Raw genomic sequence first — 25,206 nt, forward strand, 5'->3', positions numbered from 1 at the left:
CACAGGAGAGAATTCTAAACCTTACAGCCCCTGTAACCGATGTGTGGTGGGCGTGTGCCAGTAAGGGCAGTGTAAGGCAGAGAATTCCAAAGGGGTGGCTAGATACATGTGCCCTGGTTCTACTGGTTCAGCTAGTTAGAATTAGTCACCAGGAACCAAGGATTAAACAGATGTAGGAGGAGTTTTAACAAGAAGGAGAATAGCCCTATTTAGATGGATGCGATTGGGATACCAAGGGGGGTATCGGAACTTTTGTTATTGACCAAATACTTATTTTCCACCATGATTTGCAAATAAATTCATTAAAAATCGTACAATGTGATTTTCTGGATTTCTTTTTCTAATTTTGTCTGTCATAGTTGACGTGTACCTATGATGAAAATTACAGGCCTCTCTCATCTTTTTAAGTGGGAGAACTTGCACAATTGGTGGCTGACAAAATACTTTTTTCCCCACTGTATGTTTAAACTCCCTTGCCCAAGGACATGAGCGTTCCCTAGTGCAAATGTATTTAACATACCTTCTAGGACCTAACTTTCTTGTACACACCCCCAAAGCCCCTAAAACCTCCTATCTCTTCATGGGAGAAGTCGAATGGTATCTTGAATCCCCCATCTTGTCCTACACTGACTTTAACTATTAAAATAATAATTCCCCCAATAGTCTTTCTTGGTTTCAGTATTTCTACGAGATCGAATCAGTGCATCATTTCCCTGTTTAGGTTGACCTGGATTAATCCATAATATGGCTAACATGTTGATGCAGCTCAGAGTCCCCCAAAATCCCCCAAAACGCCATCCCAATCCTGTCCCTGACCCACTTGCCTGGTACTTCCCCATACCCACACCTCTATAAACACCCCACAGTGATGAAAGGTCGGGGTAGGGTTTCTTCGTTAACAGAGTTTACCCCCGAACCCTAGTGGGTCAGTTCTTCTCTTTAACTCTGTGTGTGTTCAACGGTGTTGGTATGTGGGCCTACCTTTTTGCAGTGGGTAACGTGGACCCAAGTGGCTCTCTCAGCTATTCTTATAGCGAAGGTAGTTACCAATAGGACTTGGTATGGTCCCTCCCAGCGTGACTGCTTTCAATCCTTTTTCCTCAACGATTGGATCCACACCCAGTCTCCAGGTTATATACTATGAATCACCTTCTCCTTTAATTCTCCTGTAGGACACAAATTCTTAGACATACGGTTAACGAACAATTTTCTCATGTGTTCTGCTAGTGTATTCTCTAGTTCTATGTCTGCCTGTTCTGGTCCTGCCAACTGTGGCATTCTGTAAGGTCTTCCAAACACTTTCTCAAAGGAGGATAACCCATCTTTATCTGGGATTATTCTAAATTTCTTCCCTTCACTCCGTGATAACTCTATAAAATCAATTTCCAATTGCTGGAAGGGGTACTTAGCTGGAGGATACTCACCCTGAGGTGCCCTTTGTCTGCCCTGGTGATTATTTTGAGCACAGATAACACATCTTGAACAAAAGTTTTTAATTTTTTAAATTTTTTATAATGAGTAATCACATATGCAACAAAGTGTTGTCTATTCTGCTCTACCATCCATCCCTCCCGTTGACACATGACTCTGCCCGTGTGTCAATATTGCAGCATATCTAAACAGTAATTTCGGGAGAATTGGTAAGCTGTCTTTGACCCATATTCCTTCCTTATTTACTGTGCCTTGCTTCACCCATCTGTGAACTTCCTTAATTGGGGCCCTACTGTAGCTCTCTATATGTAGATCTCTATCTATCGAAACTTCCTCTTTTGACAGCTGACTGGAACCAGAGAAGTGTTTTAACCCTGCTGACAACATTTGATAATACCTCAACTTACTTATATCCCATTAAAGTAATCCAAGATTAGTACAATTGACTAGCAACAGGTATCCCTCATTCAGGGAAAGCTCTCTCTCTCTTCTGTTATTTTATTGTATCGAATCATATATATTATTACCAAATTATAAATTTCTTCACACTTTTCACAGTACTATAAATTACCCTCAACTTGGTAAAATAAACTATCTTAAAGTCCTCCTATCATGCCTTTAGAATTGACCAGTGTGGATGATCAATTAACACCAGAAAGTCAAAACAGAGTTCAGAGGCCATTGAAATCATTCAACGAACTGTTCCATCCCATAGTATACTAAACATTACCCTAAATATTTCATAAATGTTACTTATCCCAAGTGTTCATTAAGTCCTCATGACATTTATTCTCATAAGAAATCATGTATACCCTAAACTCAGTCAAAACAGAAAAACTCCATAAAATTCACTGTGTGTGCTCCTTTAAGACTTATCACCTCGACATGTTGAAAACCCCCTAAAATCAAAATAACAACCCTTTATAAACATCATACTAGGTGTGTTGTTTTTTAGTTGAAAAACCCAATTGAAAAACAACAACCAAAAATAGCCAGGCCCCACTTAATTTGGTAGCTCACTTTTACGACTTAAATACTGCCTAACTCCACTAAACTGCTCCCCCTAGCCCTGGGCAACATTCCAATGAGATAAGCGAATCTCTTTCTCCTGGAAGAGAAATTATTAATTTTGTTAACCTTCAATTACCATCAGTAATCTAAAGATGGTAAGTACACACAAAACATGATACAGATATCCCCAGTCCTAACTCATCAATAATAATTTGTATCAATCTAATTCCTCATAACTAATCCATAAAACCACTCAAAATTCCTTGAGTATACAATGATTATGTTTAATTGATTACCCTTCAGATCATATCCTCTTTAAATCTCACAATGATTATTGAACCCCTAAATCTGCTCCATGTGATCTCATCTCAAATGATCCATTATCAATTATTTGATCAACACCATAGGAAAATCCACTGTTTGCATTGAACACATCTCTCAGTCTCTCTAGGTATTGACTAATAGTCTCACTGTCTCCCTGCTTACTCTCGTGGACTTTGGAGAAGTCGGCATGTCTGTGCCAATTTATCTCCATAAGCCCCTCCTTCTGCCCACTCTAGAACCGGCGCATTCCCATCTCCGGGAACCCAGTTTCCTCTCACTGCCGCCCAGTCCTTTAACACTATCTGTCTGACTGTCCTCTCTAGTTCTCCTGTATTCAGCTTAAAGCTGGCACCAGCCCTTCCATATCTCTTCTGAACTGGTGTACACCCGTCTTAGGGTGGGGTATCCCTTCCACTGCTCTCACTACATCTCTCTGCTTCGTTTACTAAATCCTGGCATTAGTAAATTCTATCCACACACCACCAAAAACGAATAACATATTTGCATACACATAACTAGAAAGCAAAAACTTTATGCCATTCTTGCTTAAACAATGCAATTCAACATTTCTCTCATCTAATTACCTCTGTTATCAACTAAAATTATAGCCACCTCTTATGAAACCCCCAATCTGTCATTGTTTAGAATACAGCAGCTATAGGTAACTGTCCTTTCTAAGTAGGCTACAAATAACACCAAACACATGCCGCAGTTGACCAGCATATATTGAATTTATCTCTATAGTATTAATATCCAATGTAGTGATTGACATTCCTTAATGGAAACTGTAAATTGGCTTTGTACAATATTATATTAATTATGTCTCACCCATGACGTATGTCTACGTTTGGGTGAGCAAGTTAATATATCATTATTATTCCAATTATTATTTTATGAAGTCTCTAGCCTCTCATTCAACACAAATCCCCATCATCAAATATACTCCCAGCAGAACTGAAAAAAAAAAAAAAACTGACAGTGATTTCCAGGACACTGCCCCTTTGTTTCTGGCCTCACTATCTCCCCGAGAGTTGGCACTCCATTAAGGTCTCTCTTACTCCTCTTTTTCTCTCCCAATCTGCTCTTGGTAAACTGCTCACTATCCTCTTGTTTACACTCATGTACTTTAGAGAAGTCTGCATGACGATGGTAATGTTCTCTGAGGCTATTACACAATTCAGTTATTTTCCCAACATACTCTCCGTGATCGGCCCATGGCAAAAGTGCCCTCTGGGCATCCCCTGAAACCCACTGCCCTCTAACATCTAAGGTTGCTGGGGCCCCTTCATCCCCTGCCAATAGATTAGGTAAGGCTATCAGTGGGTACTGGCCCCCTCCTACTCTCTCATCTCCTCATACTGACTCCCTCCTGAGCTTAGCTCTGAATCCTCCTGTTCCTCTCTTTTCTGTTTCTTTAGATCATTACCACAATTTACATGCATTTGTTTAATCATGGACTCAGTTTAATTACTCTCTTTTCTGTTTAATTTAGATCAGTACCACAATTTACATGCATTTGTTTAATCATGGATTCCAGTTTAATTACATCAAGATGCCCAGTAAAGCCATTTTCTTTTTTCTTTTTTCTTTTTTCCAATTAGGTCCATAATACACACTTCGTTTGTCTCCAATTTCCATGTATTTCTCGTCCCCAGTAAATTCTGGGACCTCTTGTGAGGATTTACCTCCCATGGTTGGTACTGTTAAAAAATCCCTTAGCCACCTCTTCTATATAACAAGTTATTCAAAACAGTTTCACACCACACCTGGAATCACCCCTTCCTGTATAGGTACAACAGGTTGACTAGTCCCCCAGAATTATCTCCTACTCTACGGAGGAATTTATACCCACAATGTAATCTTGACAATTCCGTCAGTCTCATACAACAGAAATGGGTTCTCCCTCTCCTAGTGATCTTAACCGTCCAAATTTACTCAATTATATTAACCCTCTCTTCACTTCACACCCCTCCCTGTATTTCTTCACACCCCTCCCTGTATTTCTTTATCCCGGATTATTTGTTGAACATTACTGTTCTATAATCTACTACAGGTTCTCTGAATGCAGGGTAGTTTCTTTTGGTAATGGCCTATTACCGTGATCGTTATGGACCTACCCTGAGCAATCCCAGACTGCCCCAATTAATGAATAAAGACTACTGACCTTATCCTTGCAGCTGAGATTCAATGTAGGTTTGGATTCCGTCACCGTCTCTGTCATTAATCAGGTGTCCTCTGGCCTGTCTTAACCCTTAATGTCAAAGGGCAGGACTTTCTATTTACGAATGTATCATTCGCCCGTCTATGGTTTTCAGAGTTACCTGGAATGACAGAGGCAGGTATTGGGTTCTGGCTCAGAAGGACCAAGCTGTTATGTGAATTATTTAACAAACTATTTCAGTGTCTCTGTGCATCTCCCAAAAGGTTGTAAGTCTTTTGGGATTTAAGAAACAGACAGAGTCCCGGTCTGCATAGTCAGAGATTTATTCATTGAGAATTCTGCCATCATAATTTCAGAGTCCATCTTTTATACTCACACGTCATACAAAAATCCCTCCCCTCTTTAGGCGGGCTGTAGTTTTCCACACTATAATTGCTCTCCTGACCATCAGTTCACACACACATTTTCTTATCATAGCCTACTCCCTGCATTACTCAGTTATCGCCGTTCTCACAATAATCTGAAAAAGCCTAACAGTTTCTCTCCTCCCTATACTGGGAGGGGCCTCTTTATCTTGGTTTCTCAGTTGTCTGTAGACAGCTCTCCTTGTCCTTTGTTGTCTGGTCTAACTCTTACTCACATTGCTAAATAGTAGCTCAATGTCATAGTCTTTACTGGTCCTACACTCACACATTCTAACACATTTCACACAGTTTGAGAGTGTAATAATTAGTCATTAATAATGAATCTATCAGGTCATTGTTCATTTCGAAGACCCATTTGCGACCAAGCTTTAACTTCCTGACTGATGTCTTGAGATGTTGCTTCAATATATCCACATAATTTTCCTTCCTCATGATGCCATCTATTTTGTGAAGTGCACCAGTCCCTCCTGCATCAATGCACCCCCACAGCATGATGCTGCCACCCCCGTGCTTATAATAATATAATAATATGCCATTTAGCAGACGCTTTTATCCAAAGCCACTTACAGTCATGTGTGCATACATTTTTACGTATGGGTGGTCCCGGGGATCAAACCCACTACCCTGGCGTTACAAGCTCCATGCTCTACCAATTGAGCTACAGGGGACTACAGGGCCTTTTTCCTCCAAACATAACGATGGTCATTATGGCCAAACAGTTCTATTTTTGTTTCATCAGACCAGAGGACATTTCTTTAAAAAAGTATGATCTTTGTCCCCATGTGCAGTTGCAAACCGTAGTCAAGGCTTTTTTATGGCGGTTTTGGAGCAGTGGCTTCTTCCTTGCTGAGCAGCCTTTCAGGTTATGTCGATATAGGACTTGTTTTACTGTGGATATAGATACTTTTGTGCCTGTTTCCTCCAGCATCTTCACAAGGTCCTTTGCTGTTGTTCTGGGATTGATTTGCACTTTTCACCAAAGTACGTTCATCTCTTGGAGACAGAACGTGTCTCCTTCCTGAGCGGTATGACGGCTGCGTGGTCCCATGGTGTTTATACTTGCGTACTATTGTTTGTACAGATGAACGTGGTACCTTCAGGCATTTGGAAATTGCTCCCAAGGATGAACCAGACTTGTGGAGGTCTACAATTGTTTTTCTGAGGTCTTGGCTGATTTCTTTTGATTTTCCCATGATGTCAAGCAAAGAGACACTGAGTTTGAAGGTAGGCCTTGAAATACATCCACAGGTACACCTCCAGTTGACTCAATTGATGTCAATTAGCCTTTCAGAAGCTTCTAAAGCCATGCCATCATTTTCTGGAATTTTCCAAGCTGTTTAAAGGCACAGTCAACTTAGTGTATGTAAACTTCTGACCCACTGGAATTGTGATACAGTGAATAATAAGTTAAATAATCTGTCTGTAAACAATAGTTGGAAAAATTACACAAAGTGCACGAAGTAGATGTCCTAACAGACTTGCCAAAACCATAGTTTGTTAAGAAGAAATTTGTGGAGTGGTTGAAAACGAGTTTTAATGACTCCAACCTAAGTGTACAGTGGGGGAAAAAAGTATTTAGTCAGCCACCAATTGTGCAAGTTCTCCCACTTAAAAAGATGAGAGAGGCCTGTAATTTTCATCATAGGTACACGTCAACTATGACAGACAAATTGAGAAAAAAAAATCCAGAAAATCCCATTGTAGGATTTTTAATGAATTTATTTCCAAATTATGGTGGAAAATAAGTATTTGGTCACCTACAAACAAGCAAGATTTCTGGCTCTCACAGACCTGTAACTTCTTCTTTAAGAGGCTCCTCTGTCCTCCACTCGTTACCTGTATTAATGGCACATGTTTGAACTTGTTATCAGTATAAAAGACACCTGTCCACAACCTCAAACAGTCACACTCCAAACTCCACAATGGCCAAGACCAAAGAGCTGTCAAAGGACACCAGAAACAAAATTGTAGACCTGCACCAGGCTGGGAAGACTGAATCTGCAATAGGTAAGAAGCTTGGTTTGAAGAAATCAACTGTGGGAGCAATTATTAGGAAATGGAAGACATACAAGACCACTGATAATCTCCCTCGATCTGGGGCTCCACGCAAGATCTCACCCCGTGGGGTCAAAATGATCACAAGAACGGTGAACAAAAATCCCAGAAGCACACGGGGGGACCTAGTGAATGACCTGCAGAGAGCTGGGACCAAAGTAACAAAGCCTACCATCAGTAACACACTACGCCGCCAGGGACTCAAATCCTGCAGTGCGAGACGTGTCCCCCTGCTTAAGCCAGTACATGTCCAGGCCCGTCTGAAGTGCATTTGGATGATCCAGAAGAGGATTGGGAGAATGTCATACGGTCAGATGAAACCAAAATATAACTTTTTGGTAAAAACTCAACTCGTCATGTTTGGAGGACAAAGAATGCTGAGTTGCATCCAAAGAACACCATACCTACTGTGAAGCATGGGGTTGGAAACATCATGCTTTGGGGCTGTTTTTCTGCAAAGGGACCAGGACGACTAATCCGTGTAAAGGAAAGAATGAATGGGGCCATGTATCGTGAGATTTTGAGTGAAATCCTCCTTCCATCAGCAAGGGCATTGAAGATGAAACGTGGCTGGGTCTTTCAGCATGACAATGATCCCAAACACACCGCCCGGGCAACGAAGGAGTGGCTTCGTAAGAAGCATTTCAAGGTCCTGGAGTGGTCTAGCCAGTCTCCAGATCTCAACCCCATAGAAAATCTTTGGAGGGAGTTGAAAGTCTGTGTTGCCCAGCGACAGCCCCAAAACATCACTGCTCTAGAGGAGATCTGCATGGAGGAATGGGCCAAAATACCAGCAACAGTGTGTGAAAACCTTGTGAAGACTTACAGAAAACGTTTGACCTGTGTCATTGCCAACAAAGGGTATATAACAAAGTATTGAGAAACTTTTGTTATTGACCAAATACTTATTTTCCACCATCATATGCCAATAAATTCATAAAAAATCCTACAATGTGATTTTCTGGATTTTTTTTCTCATTTTGTCTGTCATAGTTGACGTGTACCTATGATGAAAATTACAGGCCTCTCTCATCTTTTTAAGTGGGAGAACTTGCACAATTGGTGGCTGACTAAATACTTTTTTTCCCCACTGTATGTAAACTTCCAACTTCAACTGTATGTGTTGGGCTTTAGCAGAGATGATTCTTTACAGAGTCAAGTATATTTGTCCAGGCCTCAAATGTTCCTTGACTAGCACCATTCATTCTCGCTGTTGATAATTATAATGCTATAACTTCTAATAGTAACTGTATCCACTGGCGAATTGGGAGAGAGTGAGGTGATTGCCATCTGCCTGCCAGCAGTAATCATCTCTGATTGGTTGAGAGATTCAAGGAGCTATCATCATTAAGTAACATAATAGATGCAAAGCATTGAATATTTGCATTCATGCACTTTGAAAATATTTGTTTTACTTTGCCCCAGAAGCATTTAACTGCAGGGCACTCCCACATCAAATGAAGGAATATGCCTACCTGATTTAGGGGGCACAGTGAACAGTTGGGAGTTGGGGCCAATTTCATCGTAAAACGTTTCCTTGGTGTTAAATAGTCTGTGAACAAATTTTAAATGAATACATTTATGGTTCGGATTACGGGATGCCAAGATCATATGTTTCCATATTCTGTTCCAGTTAAAGGATTGTTAAGATTCAATTAGAGCTGTGGACCATACTTTTTTAATAGCTAATTCAGAATATGAGCTTTCCAAAAGTTTTTTTATATATTATAGAGATAAGTCCTTTCGGGAGCCTAGGTCATTTTTTAAATAAGATCTAGGCCAGGATAGCTGACCTAAGTTGTAAATATAGAAAAAAGGAGTTGCCTGGTATGTATCTTTCAAATATTGGAATGTTCTCAAACCATTACTGTCCATGATATCGGCAAGGGTACGGATACCACATTTGGACCATTGGGGTGATGCAAAAGGCCGGCCTCCAGATCACAAGGTATTATTGTGAAATATTGGAGTATGGGTATTCCATTTTGATTCCCAGTTACTTTTTAAATTTTGCGCCAAATAGGAATTGTGTGAGCAGTTGTCACGCCCTGACGTATGGGACTCTAGTATGTTGAGTCAGGGTGTGGAGTTCTATGTTGTTATTTCTATGTTCTCACTCTAGGTTGTGTGTTTCTATGTTTGGCCGGGTGTGATTCCCAATCAGAGGCAGCTGTCGCTCGTTGTCTCTGATTGGGGATCATACTTAAGTAGCCTGTTGGCAATCAGTTGTTGTGGGATCTTGTTCCGTGTGTAGGCTTGTTTTGTGTTTAGCCTGAGGACTTCACGTTACGTTGGTTTGTTGTTTTGTTCGTGTGTTTATCGTTGAAATAAACATGTATGCATTTCACGCTGCGCCTTGGTCTGACCCATCCTTCAACGAACGTGACAGAAGATCCCACTTAAAATGGACCAAGCAGCGTGCCCAGGAGCAGACATCCTGGACATGGGAGGAGATCCTGGACGGAAAGGGATCCTGGACATGGGAGGAGATTCAGGCTGGGATGGATCGCCGTCCTTGGGAGGAGACAGTGGAGGCCCGGTTTAGAGAGGAGCAACGGCAACACAGAAGGCGCCGGCCGAGGAGGAAGCCCGAGAGACAGCCCCAATAATTTTTTTGGGGGGGCTAAATGTGTGGTCGGGGATCGATGGTGAAGAGTCCCGACCACTGCACTCATGAGGCTCAGGGAGGAGTCCTCACGGGAGGAGGACTGGGCGCGGAGAGTGAAAGACTGGTACAGTCAGAGATCTCTAACGTCAGTTCCCAGTCCTGTACACCTCGTGCCTGCGTCTCGCACCAAGCTAGTGGTGCATGTGCCCAGTCCGGCCCGGCCCGTTCCTGTTCCTCGCACCAAGCCAATGGTGCTTGTTCCCAGTCCGGTACGGCCCGTGCCTGCTCCCCGCACCAAGCCAGTGGTGCGTGTCGCCAGTCCGGCCCGGCCCGTTCCTGTTCCTCGCACCAGGCCAGTGGTGCGTGTCACCAGTCCGGCCCGGCCCGTTCCTGTTCCTCGCACCAAGCCAATGGTGCGTGTTCCCAGTCCGGTATGGCCCATGCCTGCTCCCCGCACCAAGCCAGTGGTGCGTGTCGCCAGTCCGGCCCAGCCCATTCCTGTTCCTCGCACCAGGCCAGTGGTGCTTGTCGCCAGTCCGGCCCGGCCCGTTCCTGTTCCTCGCACAAAGCCAGTGGTGCGTGTTCCCAGTCCGGCCCGGCCCGTTCCTGTTCCTCGCACCAAGCCAGTGGTGCGTGTCGCCAGTCCGGCCCGGACCGTTCCTGTTCCTCGCACCAGGCCAGTGGTGCGTGTCGCCAGTCCGGCCCGGCCCGTTCCTGCTCCTCGCACCAGACCAGTGGTGCATGTTCCCAGTCCGGTACAGCCCGAGCCTGCTCCCCGCACCAAGCCAAAATGCATAGAATTAAAAAGTTATTGTTGGATATTATTAGACAGGTTTTTTTCACATGGACGATACATTGGAGATAAGACAAGTACTGGAAACAATAGAACACTATGAAAAATCTGGGAAACCAGGCCTGGTATTTTTAGCTGACTTTGAAAAGGCTTTTGATAAAGTACCACTGGAATTTATATATAAATGCCTGGAATATTTCGAGTTTGGAGAATCTCTAATACAATGGGTTAAAGTTATGTATAGTAACCCTAGGTGTAAAATAATAAATAATGGCTACTTTTCAGAAAGTATTAAACTGTCAAGAGGAGTAAAACAAGGTTGTCAACTATCGGCATATCTATTTATTATGGCCATCGAAATGTTAGCTATTAAAATCAGTTCCAATAATAATATCAAGGGGCTAGAAATTCAGGGCTTAAAAACTAAGGTGACATTGTACGCTGATGATTCATGTTTTCTTTTAAATCCACAATTTGGATCCCTCCACAGCCTCATAGATTTCTAACCTGTCTGGATTACAACCAAATTATGATAAGTGTACTATATAACGAATTGGATCACATAAATATACCACTTTTACATTATGGTGTAGTTTACCAATAAAATGGTCTGACGGTGAAGTAGACATACTCGGTATTCATATCCCGAAAGAAAGAAATGACCTCACTACAATACATTTTTATAGAAAGTTAGCAAAAATAGATAAGCTCTTGCTACCATGGAAGGAAAATACCTATCTATTTGTGGAAAAATCACCCTGATTAACTCTTTAGTCATAACCCAGTTTACCTATTTGCATATGGCCTTGCCTATACCTAGCGACTTGTTTTTTAAATTGTATGAGAAAAAAATATGCTGAGCACTTGTTGCCTGCTTTTCTTTCACTCTGCCGTCCGACTCATCCCAAACCATCTACATTGGGTTGAGGTCAGGGGATTTTGCTGGCCAGGTCATCTGATGCAGCACTCCATCACTCTCCTTATTGGTAAAATAGCCCTTACACAGCCTGGAGGTGTGTTGGGTCATTGTCCTGTTGAAAAAGAAATGTTAGTCCCACTAAGCCCAAACCAGATGGGATGGCGTATCGCTGCAGAATGTTATGGTAGCCATGCTGGTTAAGTGTGCCTTGAATTCTAAATAAATCACAGACAGTGTCACCAGCAAAGCACCCCCACACCATAACACCTCCTTCTCCATGCTTTACGGTGGGAACTACACGTGGAGATCATCCGTTCATCCACACCAAAGGACACATTTCCACCGGTCTAATGTCCATTGCTCGTGTTTCTTGGCCCAAGCAAGTCTCTTCTTCTTATTGGTGTCCTTTAGTAGTGGTTTCTTTGCAGCAATTCGACCATGAAGGCCTGATTCACACAGTCCCATCTGAACAGTTGATGTTGAGATGTGTCTGTTACTTGAACTCTGTGAAGCATTTATTTGGGCTGCAATTTTTGAGGCTGGTAACTATAATGAACGTATCCTCTGCAGCAGAGGTAACTCTGGGTCTTCCATTCCTGTGGCGGTCCTCATGAGAGCCAGTTTCATCATAGTGCTTGATGGTTTTTGCGACTGCACTTGAATAAACTTTCAAAGTTCTTGAAATGTTTCGTATTGACTGACCTTCATGTCTTAAAGTAATGATGGACTGTCGTTTCTCTTAGCTTATTTGAGCTGTTCTTGCCATAATATGGACTTGGTCTTTTACCAGATAGGGCTATCTTCTGTATACCCCCCCTACCTTGTCACAACACAACTGATTGGCTCAAACGCATTAAAAAAGAAATAAATTCCACAAATTAACTTTTAATGAGGCACACCTGTTAATTGAAATGCATTCCAGGTGACTACCTCATGAACTGGTTGAGAGAATGCCAAGAGTGTGCAAAGCTGTCATCAAGGCAAAGGATGGCTTTTGAAGAATCTCTAATATTAATATATTTTAATATGTTTAACACTTTTTTGGTTACTACCTGATTCCATATGTGTTATTTCATTGTTTAGATGGCTTCACTATTATTCTACAATGTAAAAAATTGTAAAAATTAAGAAAAACCCTTGAATGAGTGGGTGTGTCCAAACTTTTGACCGATCACCGTGGGGATCGAACGTGTTCATAATAAACACATTTTAGAGCCCAAAACGTCCGTACTGGCGATCAAAATTTACATAGGCTTTCTAGGGCAGACATGGGCTTTTGGCACTGCTAGATTGCTACAAAGTAGCTGACCAGCAGAACTTGTGACTTCACACTCTAGACCGGACACTGGGGGCCTGCGAACAATGAACTGAAAACTCAAAAGAGTCATGACTCTAAAAGCCTCTCATTCACGTCATTCACCATACGGGGCATTTGTGACTGAGACAAGTCATTTGTGACTGAGACTTGTAAAAGTGTGCTTTAAACAATGCACATTTGTTGATTGCTAGGCATACAAATAAGAGTATTTCTTGATAAATTTGAAATTAGGTCTAGTTGTGGCCGCAACCGGACTAGATTGTGAACGACTCTTGGCGGAATGCATTGCTTGACTGCTGTCGAGGGTGATAAGCACAATATTTGTTCATGACCTGCAGCCCCCCAAAAGATTCAACGATCTACACAAAATACTCTATTATGTCAAAGTGGAAGAAAAATGTCAACATTTGGCAAAACATTTTTTTAAAATAAAAACACTAAAATAACTTGATTAGAATATTCAACCCCTTGAGTCAATACATGTTAGAATCACCGTTGGCAGCGATTACAGCTGTGAGTCTTTCTGGGTAAGTCTCTTAAGAGCTTTGCACACCTGGTTTGTACAATATTTGCACATTATTCTTTTAAAAATTCTTCAAGCTCTGTCAAGTTGGTTGTTGATCATTGCTAGACAGCCATTTTCAAGTCTTGCCATAGCTTGTCAAGCCGATTTAAGTCAAAACTGTAACTAGGCCACTTCGAAGTCGTCTTGGTAAGGAACTCCAGTGTATATTTGGCCTTGTGTTTTAGGTTGTTGTCCTGCTGAAAGGTGAATTTGTTTCCCAGTGTCTGGTGGAAAGCAGACTGAACCAGGTTTTTCTCTAGGATTTTCCCTGTGCTTAGCTCTATTCCGTTTATTTTTATCATGGGTATGCTTGCCAATGACAAGCATACCCATAACATGATGCAGCCACCACCATGCTAGAAAATGCTCAAAGGGATATTTAATGTCTGTTTTGTTCTTCCCCGATCAACCAATAGGTGCCCTTCTTTGCGATGAATTGGAAAACCTCCCTGGTCTGTGTTTGAAATTCACTGCTCGACTAAGGGACCTTACAGATAATTGTATGTGTGGGGTACAGGAATGAGGTAGTCATTAAAAAATCATGTTAAACACTATTATTACACACAGAGTGAGTCCATGCAACATATTATGTGACTTGTTAAGCACATTTTTCCTCCTGAACTTATTTAGGCTTGCCATAACTAAGGGGTTGAATACTTATTGACTGAAGACATTTCAGTATTATATTTTCTATTAATTTGTAAACATTTATAAAACCATAATTTCACTTTGACATTATGGGGTATTGTGTGAAGGCCGGTGACCCAAAAATCTAAATTGAATTATTTTTAACACAACATAATGTGGAACAAGTCAAGGGGTGAGAATACTTTCTGAAGGCACTGTATGTAAATTATATTTCTGTATTTCATTTCATTTTCAATAAATTTGCAAATATTTAAAAAAAAACATGTTTTCACTTTGTCATTATGGAGTATATAGATGGTTGAGAAAACAAATAAATTTAATCAATTTTTAATTCAGGCTGTAACACAACAAAATGTCGAATAAGTCAAGGGGTATGAATAACTTCTGAATACCTCACTGTACATACATTTTTTTACTTAAATTAATGATATGTACCCATTGATTCTTGAAGAATGTAACTTAAAAATGCCTCATGAGCTTAATTCAACCTTCGTACCCCATCAGTGTCACGCCCTGACTCAGGGGACGCTTATATGTTGAGTCAGGGTGTGTATATTTCTTGTTGTGCTTTTTCTATGTGGCTTGTCTAGTATGTTTAGTTCTATGTTGGCCGGTGTGGTTCCCAATCAGAGGCAGCTGTCGCTCGTTGTCTCTGATTGGGGACCATACTTAGGCAGCCTATTGGCACTGTCTAGTTGTGGGATCTTGTTCCGGTTAATGTTTGTTGTGTCTACCTTAGGACTTCACGTTTCGTTTCGTTTATTGTTTTGTCGTTGTGTTTATTAAGTTTAATAAACATGTACGTATATCACGCTGCACCTTGGTCTGTCCCGTCATTCAATGAACGTGACAGAAGATCCCACCAAACGAGGACCAAGCAGCGTGCCCAGGCGGAGCGACTAGCCATGTCACAGGTGGGCAAATTGTGGTCATGGGAAGAGATATTTGCGGGGAGAGGACCATGGGCTAAGGTAGATGCCCAGGCAGGAGAGGTGCACCAGCAACACGGAGGAGGCCGGTCGAGGAGGAAGCCCGAGAAGCAGCCCCAATAGAAAAAAATTGGGGGGGGGCACATGGGGTGGTTGGCGGAGCCTAGTGTCAGAGCAGAGCCAACTCCCCGTACTCACGCGAGGAAGCGTATGACTGGGCAGGCTCTGTGTTATGCGGAGCTACGTACTGTGTCGCCAGTGCGCCGGCACAGTCCTGTACGTCCTGTGCTTGCACCACGCACGTGCTGTGCGAAGATGGGCATCCAGCCAGGACGGGGTGTGCCGGCTCAACGCTCCTGGTCTCCAGTACGCCTCCTCGGTCCCGCATATCCTGCGCCAGTTCTACGAACTGTATCGCCAGTGCGCGTGCACAGCCCAGTGCGTCCTGTGCTGATGCCTCACACATACTGTGCGGAAGTAGGCATTCAGCCAGGACGGGTTGTGCCAGCTCTCCGCTCCAGACCTCCAGTCCGCCTCCACAGTCCGGCCCGGCCTGTTCCTGCTCCTCGCACCAAGCCAGTGGTGCGCGCCACCCCGGCCTCTCCCTCGCACCAAGCCAGTGGTGCGCGTCGCCAGCCCGGCCCGGCCTGTTCCTGCTCCTCGCACCAAGCCAGTGGTGCGCGTTGCCAGCCCGGCCCAGCAGTCCGCTCCACCGGAGTCTAGTCCAGCTCCGGTCAGCTATAAAGCTTGTTTTACACCATGTTTGTAAACAAAGAAAATGTAAACAAAACCTGTATAGCCTCAAAACTTTGTTAAAACTATAATTTTGATATCATGGATGGTTAGTCCTTGCATCCATAGCTCTCTGTCTATCAATTTGAAAATGATTTCTCCAACCCCATCCCTCAGCTTTTCAGCGAAACAGTGGTGGGGTGACGCTTTGTTATTGTTTGAACTGCTGATTGCCGCTTTAAGACAACCTATAGTAAAATTAAAAGACACCTTCAGTTTTCAGACTGAATATTAAATCCTCCATCAAATATGGACAAGCCCAAGCAAATTCACAGTAAGCGTCCACCATTTTGTTGGCACCTATCCTGCGTCTTCAGACCAGTGCAGATTAAGGAGACAAGAAGAGGAAGCCACCTCATGGTTAGCTACAAACCAAGCCTCTTCCTGAGTCATGTGACAGTGAGAAGGTGAACTTTCGCATAGAACAGGAAATAGAGCCCTTATCAGTCAGTCTCAGTATTCATACCATTTCCAATTCAACCCCATATGTGCAAGGTGCATGTACGTAAAGATATAATATCTAATCTATTACCGAAGAGTAATTCAGGAGATCATTAGACTAGAAAGGTAAGCGCTCTGGTTTTTTGACAGGATGCTGTTAATCTTTATCTTTAATGACATGACTTTGCTTCCTTAATACGTCTGTGAATAGATGCTTAGCATTACTTGTAGTGTCATTGTATGTTATGTTATCTTACTGTCTAGATTTACACTCTTTCAAGGTTGAAATTTTGAGCTTTAATGCTTCTTCATAGTACTGCCAAAGACAATTATGTGGTTGTTACATTGAACTTTCTCATATTGGGCATTGTATTATTTTCATGCAATGATGCAATGTGAATAAAAAGTTATACAGTATTGTACAATACTCACAAATACAGCCCATTGAACAGTTAAGAAATACTTCAACAGCCATCTTTGGTTAAAGGGGCAATCTGGGATTGGTACATCCACTCTGGACTTTTAAATTAATAAGATTACCCCTTTAACGTGAACACGTCTTTCTACAGCAGCAGCCAGTAATTGCTTTTGTATTCAATAATAAAACAGTTATAAAACAATTATAAAACAGAGGGACCATTTGACCACAAGAACGTTCAATATATGTAGCCTATCAAGAACCACTGTATCTCTCTATGCACACTAAATAATTGTTGATGATTAGGCATTGGCCATTCTCTCTGTTTGTCTCTCCTTTAGTGTGTCACTTTATGTGTCAGTACCAGAAGTAACATGCCCACAGACCACATGTGGCATCCTTATGCTATTTTCAAAATCAAATACAATTTTATTGGCCACATGCGCCAAATACAACAGGTGTAGAATTGACCGTGAAATACTTACTTACGAGCCTATTCCCAACAATGCAGAGTTAAAAAGTAAGAAAAACATTTGCTAAAATAAAAGGAAATAGTAACACAATAAAATAACAATAACGAGGCTATACAGTGCATTTGGAAAGTATTTAGACCCCTTGACTTTATCCACATTTTGTTACGTTACAGCCTTATTCTACAATTAATTTAAAAAAGTATTCAGACCCATTGCTATGAGACTCGAAATTGAGCTCAGGTGCATCCTGTTTTCATTGATCATCCTTGAGATGTTTCTACACCTTGGTTGTAGTCCACCTGTGGTAATTTCAATTGATTGGACATGATATGTAAAGGCACACACCTGTCTATATAAGGTCCCACAGTTGACAGTGCATGTCGGAGCAAAAACCAAGCCATGAGGTCGAAGGATTTGTCCGTAGAGCTCCAAGACAGGATTGTGTCGAGGCACAGATCTGGGGAACGGTACCAAAAAATGTCTGCAGCATTGACGGTCCCCAAGAACACAGTGGCCTCCATCATTCTTAAATGGAAGAAGTTTGTAACCACCAAGACTCTTCCTAGAGCTGGCCGCCCGGCCAAACTGAGCAACTGGGGGAGAAGGGCCTTGGTCAGGGAGGTGACCAAGAACCCGATGGTCACTCTGACAGAGCTCCAGAGTTCCTCTGTGGAGATGGGAGAACCTTCCAGAAAGACAACCATCTCTGCAGCACTCCACCAATAAGGCCTTCATGGTAGAGTGGCCAGACAGAAGCCACTCCTCAGTAAAAGGCACATGACAGCCCGCTTGGAGTTTGCCAAAAGGCACCTAAAAGAAACTCAGACCATGAGAAACAAGATTCTCTAGTCTGATGAAACCAAGATTGAACACTTTGGCCTGAATACCAAGTGTCATGTCTGACGGAAACCTGGCACCATCCCTACGGTGAAGCATGGTGCTGGCAGCATCATGCTGGAGGGATGTTTTTCAGCGGCAGGGACTGGAAGACTAGTCAGGATCGAGGGAAAGATGAACGGAGCAAAGTACAGAGAGATCCTTGATGAAAACCTGCTCCAGAGCGCTCAGGACCTCAGATTGGGGCGAAGGTTCACCTTCCAACAGGACAATGACCCTAAGCACACAGCCAAGACAACACGGAGTGGCTTCGGGACAAGTCTCTGAATGTCCTTGAGTGGCCCAGCCAGAGCCCGGACTTGAACCCGATCGAACATCTCTGGAGAGATCTTAAAATGAGAGGATCTGCAGAGAAGAATGGGAGAAACTACCCAAATACAGGTGTGCCAAGCTTGTAGCGTTATACCCAAGAAGACTCGAGGCTGTAATCACTGCCAAAGGTGCTTCAACAAAGTACTGAGTAAAGGGTCTGAATACCTATGTAAATGTATATTTCAGTTTTTACATTTTTATATAAGAATTTAAAATACTGTTTTCGCTTTATCATTATGGGGTATTGTGTGTAGATTGATGAGGATTTATTTTTATTCAATCCATTTTAGAATAAGGCTGTAACGTAACAAAATGTGTAAAAAGGTCTTAATACTTTCCGAATGCACTATATACAAGGAGTACCAGTACCGAGTCAATGTGCAGGGCTACGAGGTAGTTGAGGTAATTGAGGTAATACAGTATGTACAGTCGTGGTCAAAGGTTTTGAGAATTACACAAATATTGATTCTGCTGCCTCAGTTTTTATGATGGCAGTTTGCATATACTCCAGAATGTTATGAAGAGTGATCAGATGAATTGCAATTAATTGCAAAGTCCCTCTTTTCCATGAAAATGAACTTAATCCCCCAAAAACATTTCCACTGCATTTCAGCCCTGCCACAAAAGGTCCAGCTGACATCATGTCAGTGATTATTTCGTTAACACAGGTGAGACGAGGACAAGGCTGGAGATCACTCTGTCATGCTGATTGAGATTGAGTTAGAATAACAGACTGGAAGCTTTGAAAGGAGGATGGTGCATGAAATCATCTTCCTCTGTTAACATTTACATTTTAGTCATTTAGCAGACGCTCTTATCCAGAGCGACTTACAGGAGCATTTAGGGTTAAGTGCCTTGCTTAAGGGCACATCGACAGATTTTTCACCTAGTCGGCTCGGGGATTAGAACCAGCGACCTTTCGGTTACTGGCACAACGCTCTTACCCACTAAGCTACCTGCCGCCCAATAACTTAAAGGAGAGATGTTCAATTGTTGGGAAGAAGGCGTCAGGGCGCCCAAGAAAGTCCAGCAAGTGCCAGGACGTCTCCTAAAGTTGATTCAGCTGCGGGATCGGGGCACCACCAGTGCAGAGCTTGCTCAGGAATGGCAGCAGGCAGGTGTGAGTGCATCTGCACGCACAGTGAGGCAAATACTTTTGGAGGATGGCCTGGTGTCAAGAAGGGCAGTGAGGAAGCCACTTCTCTCCAGGAAAAACATAAGGGACAGACTGATATTCTGCAAAAGGTACAGGGATTGGACTGCTGAGGACTGGGGTAAAGTCATTTTCTCTGATGAATCCCCTTTCCGATTGTTTGGGGCACCTGGAAAAAAGCTTGTCCAGAGAAGACAAGGTGAGCGCTACCATCAGTCCTGTGTCATGCCAACAGTAAAGCATTCTGAGACCATTCATGTGTGGGGTTGCTTCTCAGCCAAGGGAGTGGGCTCACTCACAATTTTGCCTAAGAACACAGCCAGGAATAAAGAATGGTACCAACACATCCTCCGAGAGCAACTTCTCCCAACCAGCATGATGGAGCACCTTGCCATAAGGCAAAAGTGATAACTAAGTGGCTCGGGGAACAAAACATCAACATTTTGGGTCCATGGCCAGGAAACTTCCCAGACCTTAATCCCATTGAGAACTTGTGGTCAATCCTCAAGAGGCGGTGGACAAACAAAACCCCACAAATTCTAACAAACTCCAAGCATTGATTATGTAAGAATGGGCTGCCATCAGTCAGGATGTGGCCAGAAGTTAATTGACAGCATGCCAGGGTGGATTGCAGAGGTCTTGAAAAAGAAGGGTCAACACTGCAAATATTGACTCTTTGCATAAACTTAATGTAATTGTCAATTAAAGCCTTTGACACTTATGGAATGCTTGTAATTATACTTCAGTATACCATAGTAACATCTGACAAAAATATCTAAAAACACTGAAGCAGCAAACTTTGTGAAGACCAATACTTGTGTCATTCTCAAAACTTTTGACCACGACTGTACATGTAGGTAGGGGTAGAAGTGACGAGGCAATCAGGATATATAATAAAAAGAATAGCAGCAGCGTATGTGAAAGTGTGTGTGTGTGTGTGTGGCGTCAATATGCATGTGTGTGTGAGCGTATGTAGTGTGTGTGTGTGTGTGTGTTGGAGTGTCAGTGTAGTACTCTGTGTGTGGGTAGAGTCTATTGAGCCAGTGCAAAAAAAACTAAAAAACTAAAAAAACTAGTAATGGTCGTAGAAGGCCTCTCAAATTTGGCGAGACTGTGCTCGTATCTAAACTGCATACTTGGAGAGATGATCCATTTGGCCAGAGCTGCCTGCTACACATGTACTGGTGCATTTTTCACTTACATACTGACCACACCGCTCGCGCGCGTGCGTGCGTGCGTGCTTCCGCGTGCTCCATCGCGTGCATGTTGATTTTGTCCCCCCACACCAAAAAAAATATCAAAACGAACTCTGAACCACCTATATTAATTTGGGAACAGATCGAAAAGCATTAGCTGTCACATACCACACTGTCACATTGCAGACTCCCTGTGGTACTATGGGCATGACATTTACAACATGCTAACTGGGGCACATTGACTTACATTTGGTTTTTGGTTAGAAATAGCTAATATTAGCGGTTGTTGGCATTGGCTAGTATAACAAAAAGCAAAGGATGGATTAATGCCTCTCTTTGTCCATAGACCACTTTCAAGGTTGGGAAACAAATATGTACATTTGTAATATGGCTGAACTATCCCTTTAATCATGATTTTACAAGTTGAAGTGGCATTGGTCGTGTAGGCCTATTCTCTGTCTGCCACAATAATGGTCCGTAGTGTTTATGTCAACATCAATGATGTCATGTTTATGTATGTAGGGCTCATTGATGGCCTTTTAGTGTGTAGACGTTTGTCTAAAATATGGCTGCTTGTTATTTGTAACAGATGGATGATATAGACTCCATGTTCACTGACCTGCTGGGAGAGATGGACCACTTAGCACAGGTGAGTTCTCACTGGGACCACTCTTATTTATAAACTACACTTCCCCTGATTCATCAGAAGTGTTCTACCAGAAATGAACAAACCAGACGTACAATACCAGTCAAAAGTTTGTTCCCACCTACTCATTCAAGGGTTTTTCTTTATTTTCAAAATGTTATGGCTATTTGAAGAATCTCAAATCTCAAATATATTTTGATTTGTTTAACACTTTTTGGTTACTACATGATTCCGTATATGTTATTTCCTAGTTTTTTATGTCTTCACTATTATTCTACAATGTAAAAATAAAGAAAAACCCTTGAATGAGTAGGTGTGTCCAAACTTTTGACTGGTAGTGTACATCAACAGCTGTGTTAAAGTCATTTGTGTTGAGACTCAGCAGTGTCGTGGTGTAACCCAGGGACTACAGAGGGAAATTAGCCTTTGGGCTAAATCTGGAACATTTACAGGAGGTGTTGACTATTCTGCATTGTCCCTGTCAAATAAATCGTATAAAGTAAAGTGAATGACGAGAAACATTATCTGGTTTGAGTAATGGACACAAGTCATGGATTTTAAAGTCATAGCAAGGTGTCCTCAAGCAATGTGGCCCTCCATGACACTAGTATGTACAGTATGTGGCTTGCCAGATGAAACATTAGATGCCATTAATAGAATCCTGGCTAAGGCCTATGTGCATTGTACATCTTACTCAGCAGTAAACTCCTCTTAAAGGGGAATATCAGTATTTTACAACTTCATCTTAGATGGTTCCTCACCCTGTAAGTAGTCTATGGGCCAGGACAAACTGTAATCGATGGCTTGGTTTTCAGTAAACAGCCACTACAAACTACAGCTAACTTTAGCCACCGCTAGCTAACAATCAATGGAAGTGATAGGGACAACCGAGCAATTTGAAAAATGTCATGACTAAATCAACTCAATATTTGGTTTGACGCTGCCATATCACTTCCATTGATTTTTAGTTGCTAGTGGTGGATAATGTTAGCTGAAGTTTGTAGTGGATGTAAAGAAAACCAAACTATGGATTACAGTTTCTCCTGGCCGATAGACTACTTTCAGGGTGAGGCACCATCAAATATGGAACATCCCCTTTAATGAATGTAGCTGTAAGGACAGGAGTGGTCCTTAGACCAAATGGCATTACATTTAAATCGAACACTACGGAATGGGTATTTATGCCAATTAAACCTCATATTGGCAGCCATGCTTTTGAAGAGCCACAAATATTGTGTCACTGTCTACAGTCTTATGCAAATTAATCATTCTTCCTGAATTTACATTTTCAATTTTGACCATGATTGGATTGATTCATCATTTGGATTACTTTCTGGGAGCATGCAGACCAACAGACCACAGAATCCATCCAAGGTTTCCTACCCCATGACTCAATGGGCTAAACATCTCATTGAGCATGGTTTCGAACATGAAAACATATGTTTCTCTCTATATTCATCAGGGTTCAGTTATGTGCCAGGGGAGATCATCTGCAGGTCGGCAGGTGGCCCAGTTCTATAGACTGTTTATGATATACAGTGTGGAGAACAAGTATTTGATACACTGCCGATTTTGCCGATTTTCCTACTTACAAAGCATGTAGAGAAAAAAAATCCAGAAAATCACATTGTATGATTTTTAAGTAATTAATTTGCATTTTATTGCATGACATAAGTATTTGATACATCAGTAAAGCAGAACTTAATATTTGGTACAGAAACCTTTGTTTGCAATTACAGAGATCATACGTTTCCTGTAGGTCTTGACCAGGTTTGCGCACACTGCAGTAGGGATTTTGGCCCACTCCTCCATACAGACCTTCTCCAGATCCTTCAGGTTTCGGGACTGTCGCTGGACAATACGGACTTTCAGCTCCCTCCAAAGATTTTCTATTGGGTTCAGGTCTGGAGACTGGCTAGGCCACTCCAGGACCTTGAAATGCTTCTTACGGAGCCACTCCTTAGTTGCCCTGGCTGTGTGTTTCGGGTCGTTGTCATGCTGGAAGACCCAGCCACGACCCATCTTCAATGCTCTTACTGAGGGAAGGAGGTTGTTGGCCAAGATCTCGCAATACATGGCCCCATCCATCCTCCCTCAATACGGTGCAGTCGTCCTGTCCCCTTTGCAGAAAAGCATCCCCAAAGAATTATGTTTCCACCTCCATGCTTCAACGTTGGGATGGTGTTCTTGGGGTTGTACTCATCCTTCTTCTTCCTCCAAACACGGCGAGTGGAGTTTAGACCAAAAAGCTCTATTTTTGTCTCATCAGACCACATGACCTTCTCCCATTCCTCCTCTGGATCATCCAGATGGTCATTGGCAAACTTCAGACGGGCCTGGACATGCGCTGGCTTGAGCAGGGGGACCTTGCGTGCGCTGCAGGATTTTAATCCATGACGGCGTAGTGTGTTACTAATGGTTTTCTTTGAGACTGTGGTCCCAGCTCTCTTCAGGTCATTGACCAGGTCCTGCCATGTAGTTCTGGGCTGATCTCTCACCTTCCTCATGATCATTGATGCCCCACGAGGTGAGATCTTGCATGGAGCCCCAGACCGAGGGTGATTGACCGTCAACTTGAACTTCTTCCATTTTCTAATAATTGCGCCAACAGTTGTTGCCTTCTCACCAAGCTTGCCTGTTGTCCTTTAGCCCATCCCAGCCTTGTTCAGGTCTACAATTTTATCCCTGATATCCTTACACAGCTCTCTGGTCTTAGCCATTGTGGAGAGGTTGGAGTCTGTTTGATTGAGTGTGTGGACAGGTGTCTTTTATACAGGTAACGAGTTCAAACAGGTGCAGTTAATACAGGTAATGAGTGGAGAACAGGAGGGCTTCTTAAAGAAAAACTAACAGGTCTGTGAGAGCCGGAATTCTTACTGGTTGGTAGGTGATCAAATATTTATGTCATGCAATAAAATGAAAATTAATTACTTAAAAATCATACAATGTGATTTTCTGGATTTTTGATTTTTTTAGATTCCGTCTCTCATAGTTGAAGTGTACCTATGATAAAAATTACAGACCTCTACATGCTTTGTAAGTAGGAAAACCTGCAAAATCGGCAGTATTTCAAATACTTGTTCTCCCCACTGTATGAGTTGCCTACTGGGGACGTTTATGAAAACATTACATAACAGATTGAATAACTGCACCAGCTTTTTTTTTTGCATTCAAAGTATTATGTTTTAATTCTGATTGTGTTCTGCACAGCTTAGAAATGTGGCTTTCGAGAAGGTCCTTGAAGAATACTTTTCTGGAGGGTTTTCTTAGAATTAATGTAAAAATGTTGCACACATTGTTGGAGTGTTCTCTATCTGCTTTAGTGTTATGTAAAACATACAGTTTCTATCTGGTCCTGTACTAAAATCTCTGTATGCAAACTCTTCATCTGAAACCATTTTTTTAACAGAGTCTTGGGTATGAAATGGAGCCCTCAGAAATGTCATCCAGCTCACAGAGAGAAAACAACTTCTCTATTGGGTTCACAGATTTGAACGGTGAGAAACATAAAGCAACACTACATCAGCAAACAGTGGAAATGTTATCTTGAAGCAAAAGGCCCAAGTGGGTGTGGTATATTGGCCATATACAGTGGGGAAAAAAAGTATTTAGTCAGCCACCAATTGTGCAAGTTCTCCCACTTAAAAAGATGAGAGAGGCCTGTAATTTTCATCATAGGTACAAGTCAACT

The 25,206-nt window shown here is 42.3% G+C and overlaps 1 protein-coding gene across 1 annotated transcript in view; it reads left to right on the forward strand.

Moving 5' to 3' along the window:
• Positions 1-16,440: 16,440 nt before the first annotated feature.
• The window catches only part of LOC121534930 (amyloid beta A4 precursor protein-binding family B member 1-interacting protein), a 48,786-nt gene continuing 40,020 nt past the window's right edge, over positions 16,441-25,206 (forward strand). Inside the window, exons 1-3 of the mRNA XM_041841555.2 lie at positions 16,441-16,546; positions 21,459-21,518; positions 24,925-25,012. Coding sequence (XP_041697489.2) covers positions 21,459-21,518; positions 24,925-25,012 — 148 coding nt within the window. The 5' untranslated portion in view covers positions 16,441-16,546. The remainder of the gene's footprint in view (positions 16,547-21,458; positions 21,519-24,924; positions 25,013-25,206) is intronic.

The sequence above is a fragment of the Coregonus clupeaformis genome, chromosome 21, assembly GCF_020615455.1.
Source record: "Coregonus clupeaformis isolate EN_2021a chromosome 21, ASM2061545v1, whole genome shotgun sequence".
Lineage (NCBI taxonomy): Eukaryota > Metazoa > Chordata > Actinopteri > Salmoniformes > Salmonidae > Coregonus > Coregonus clupeaformis.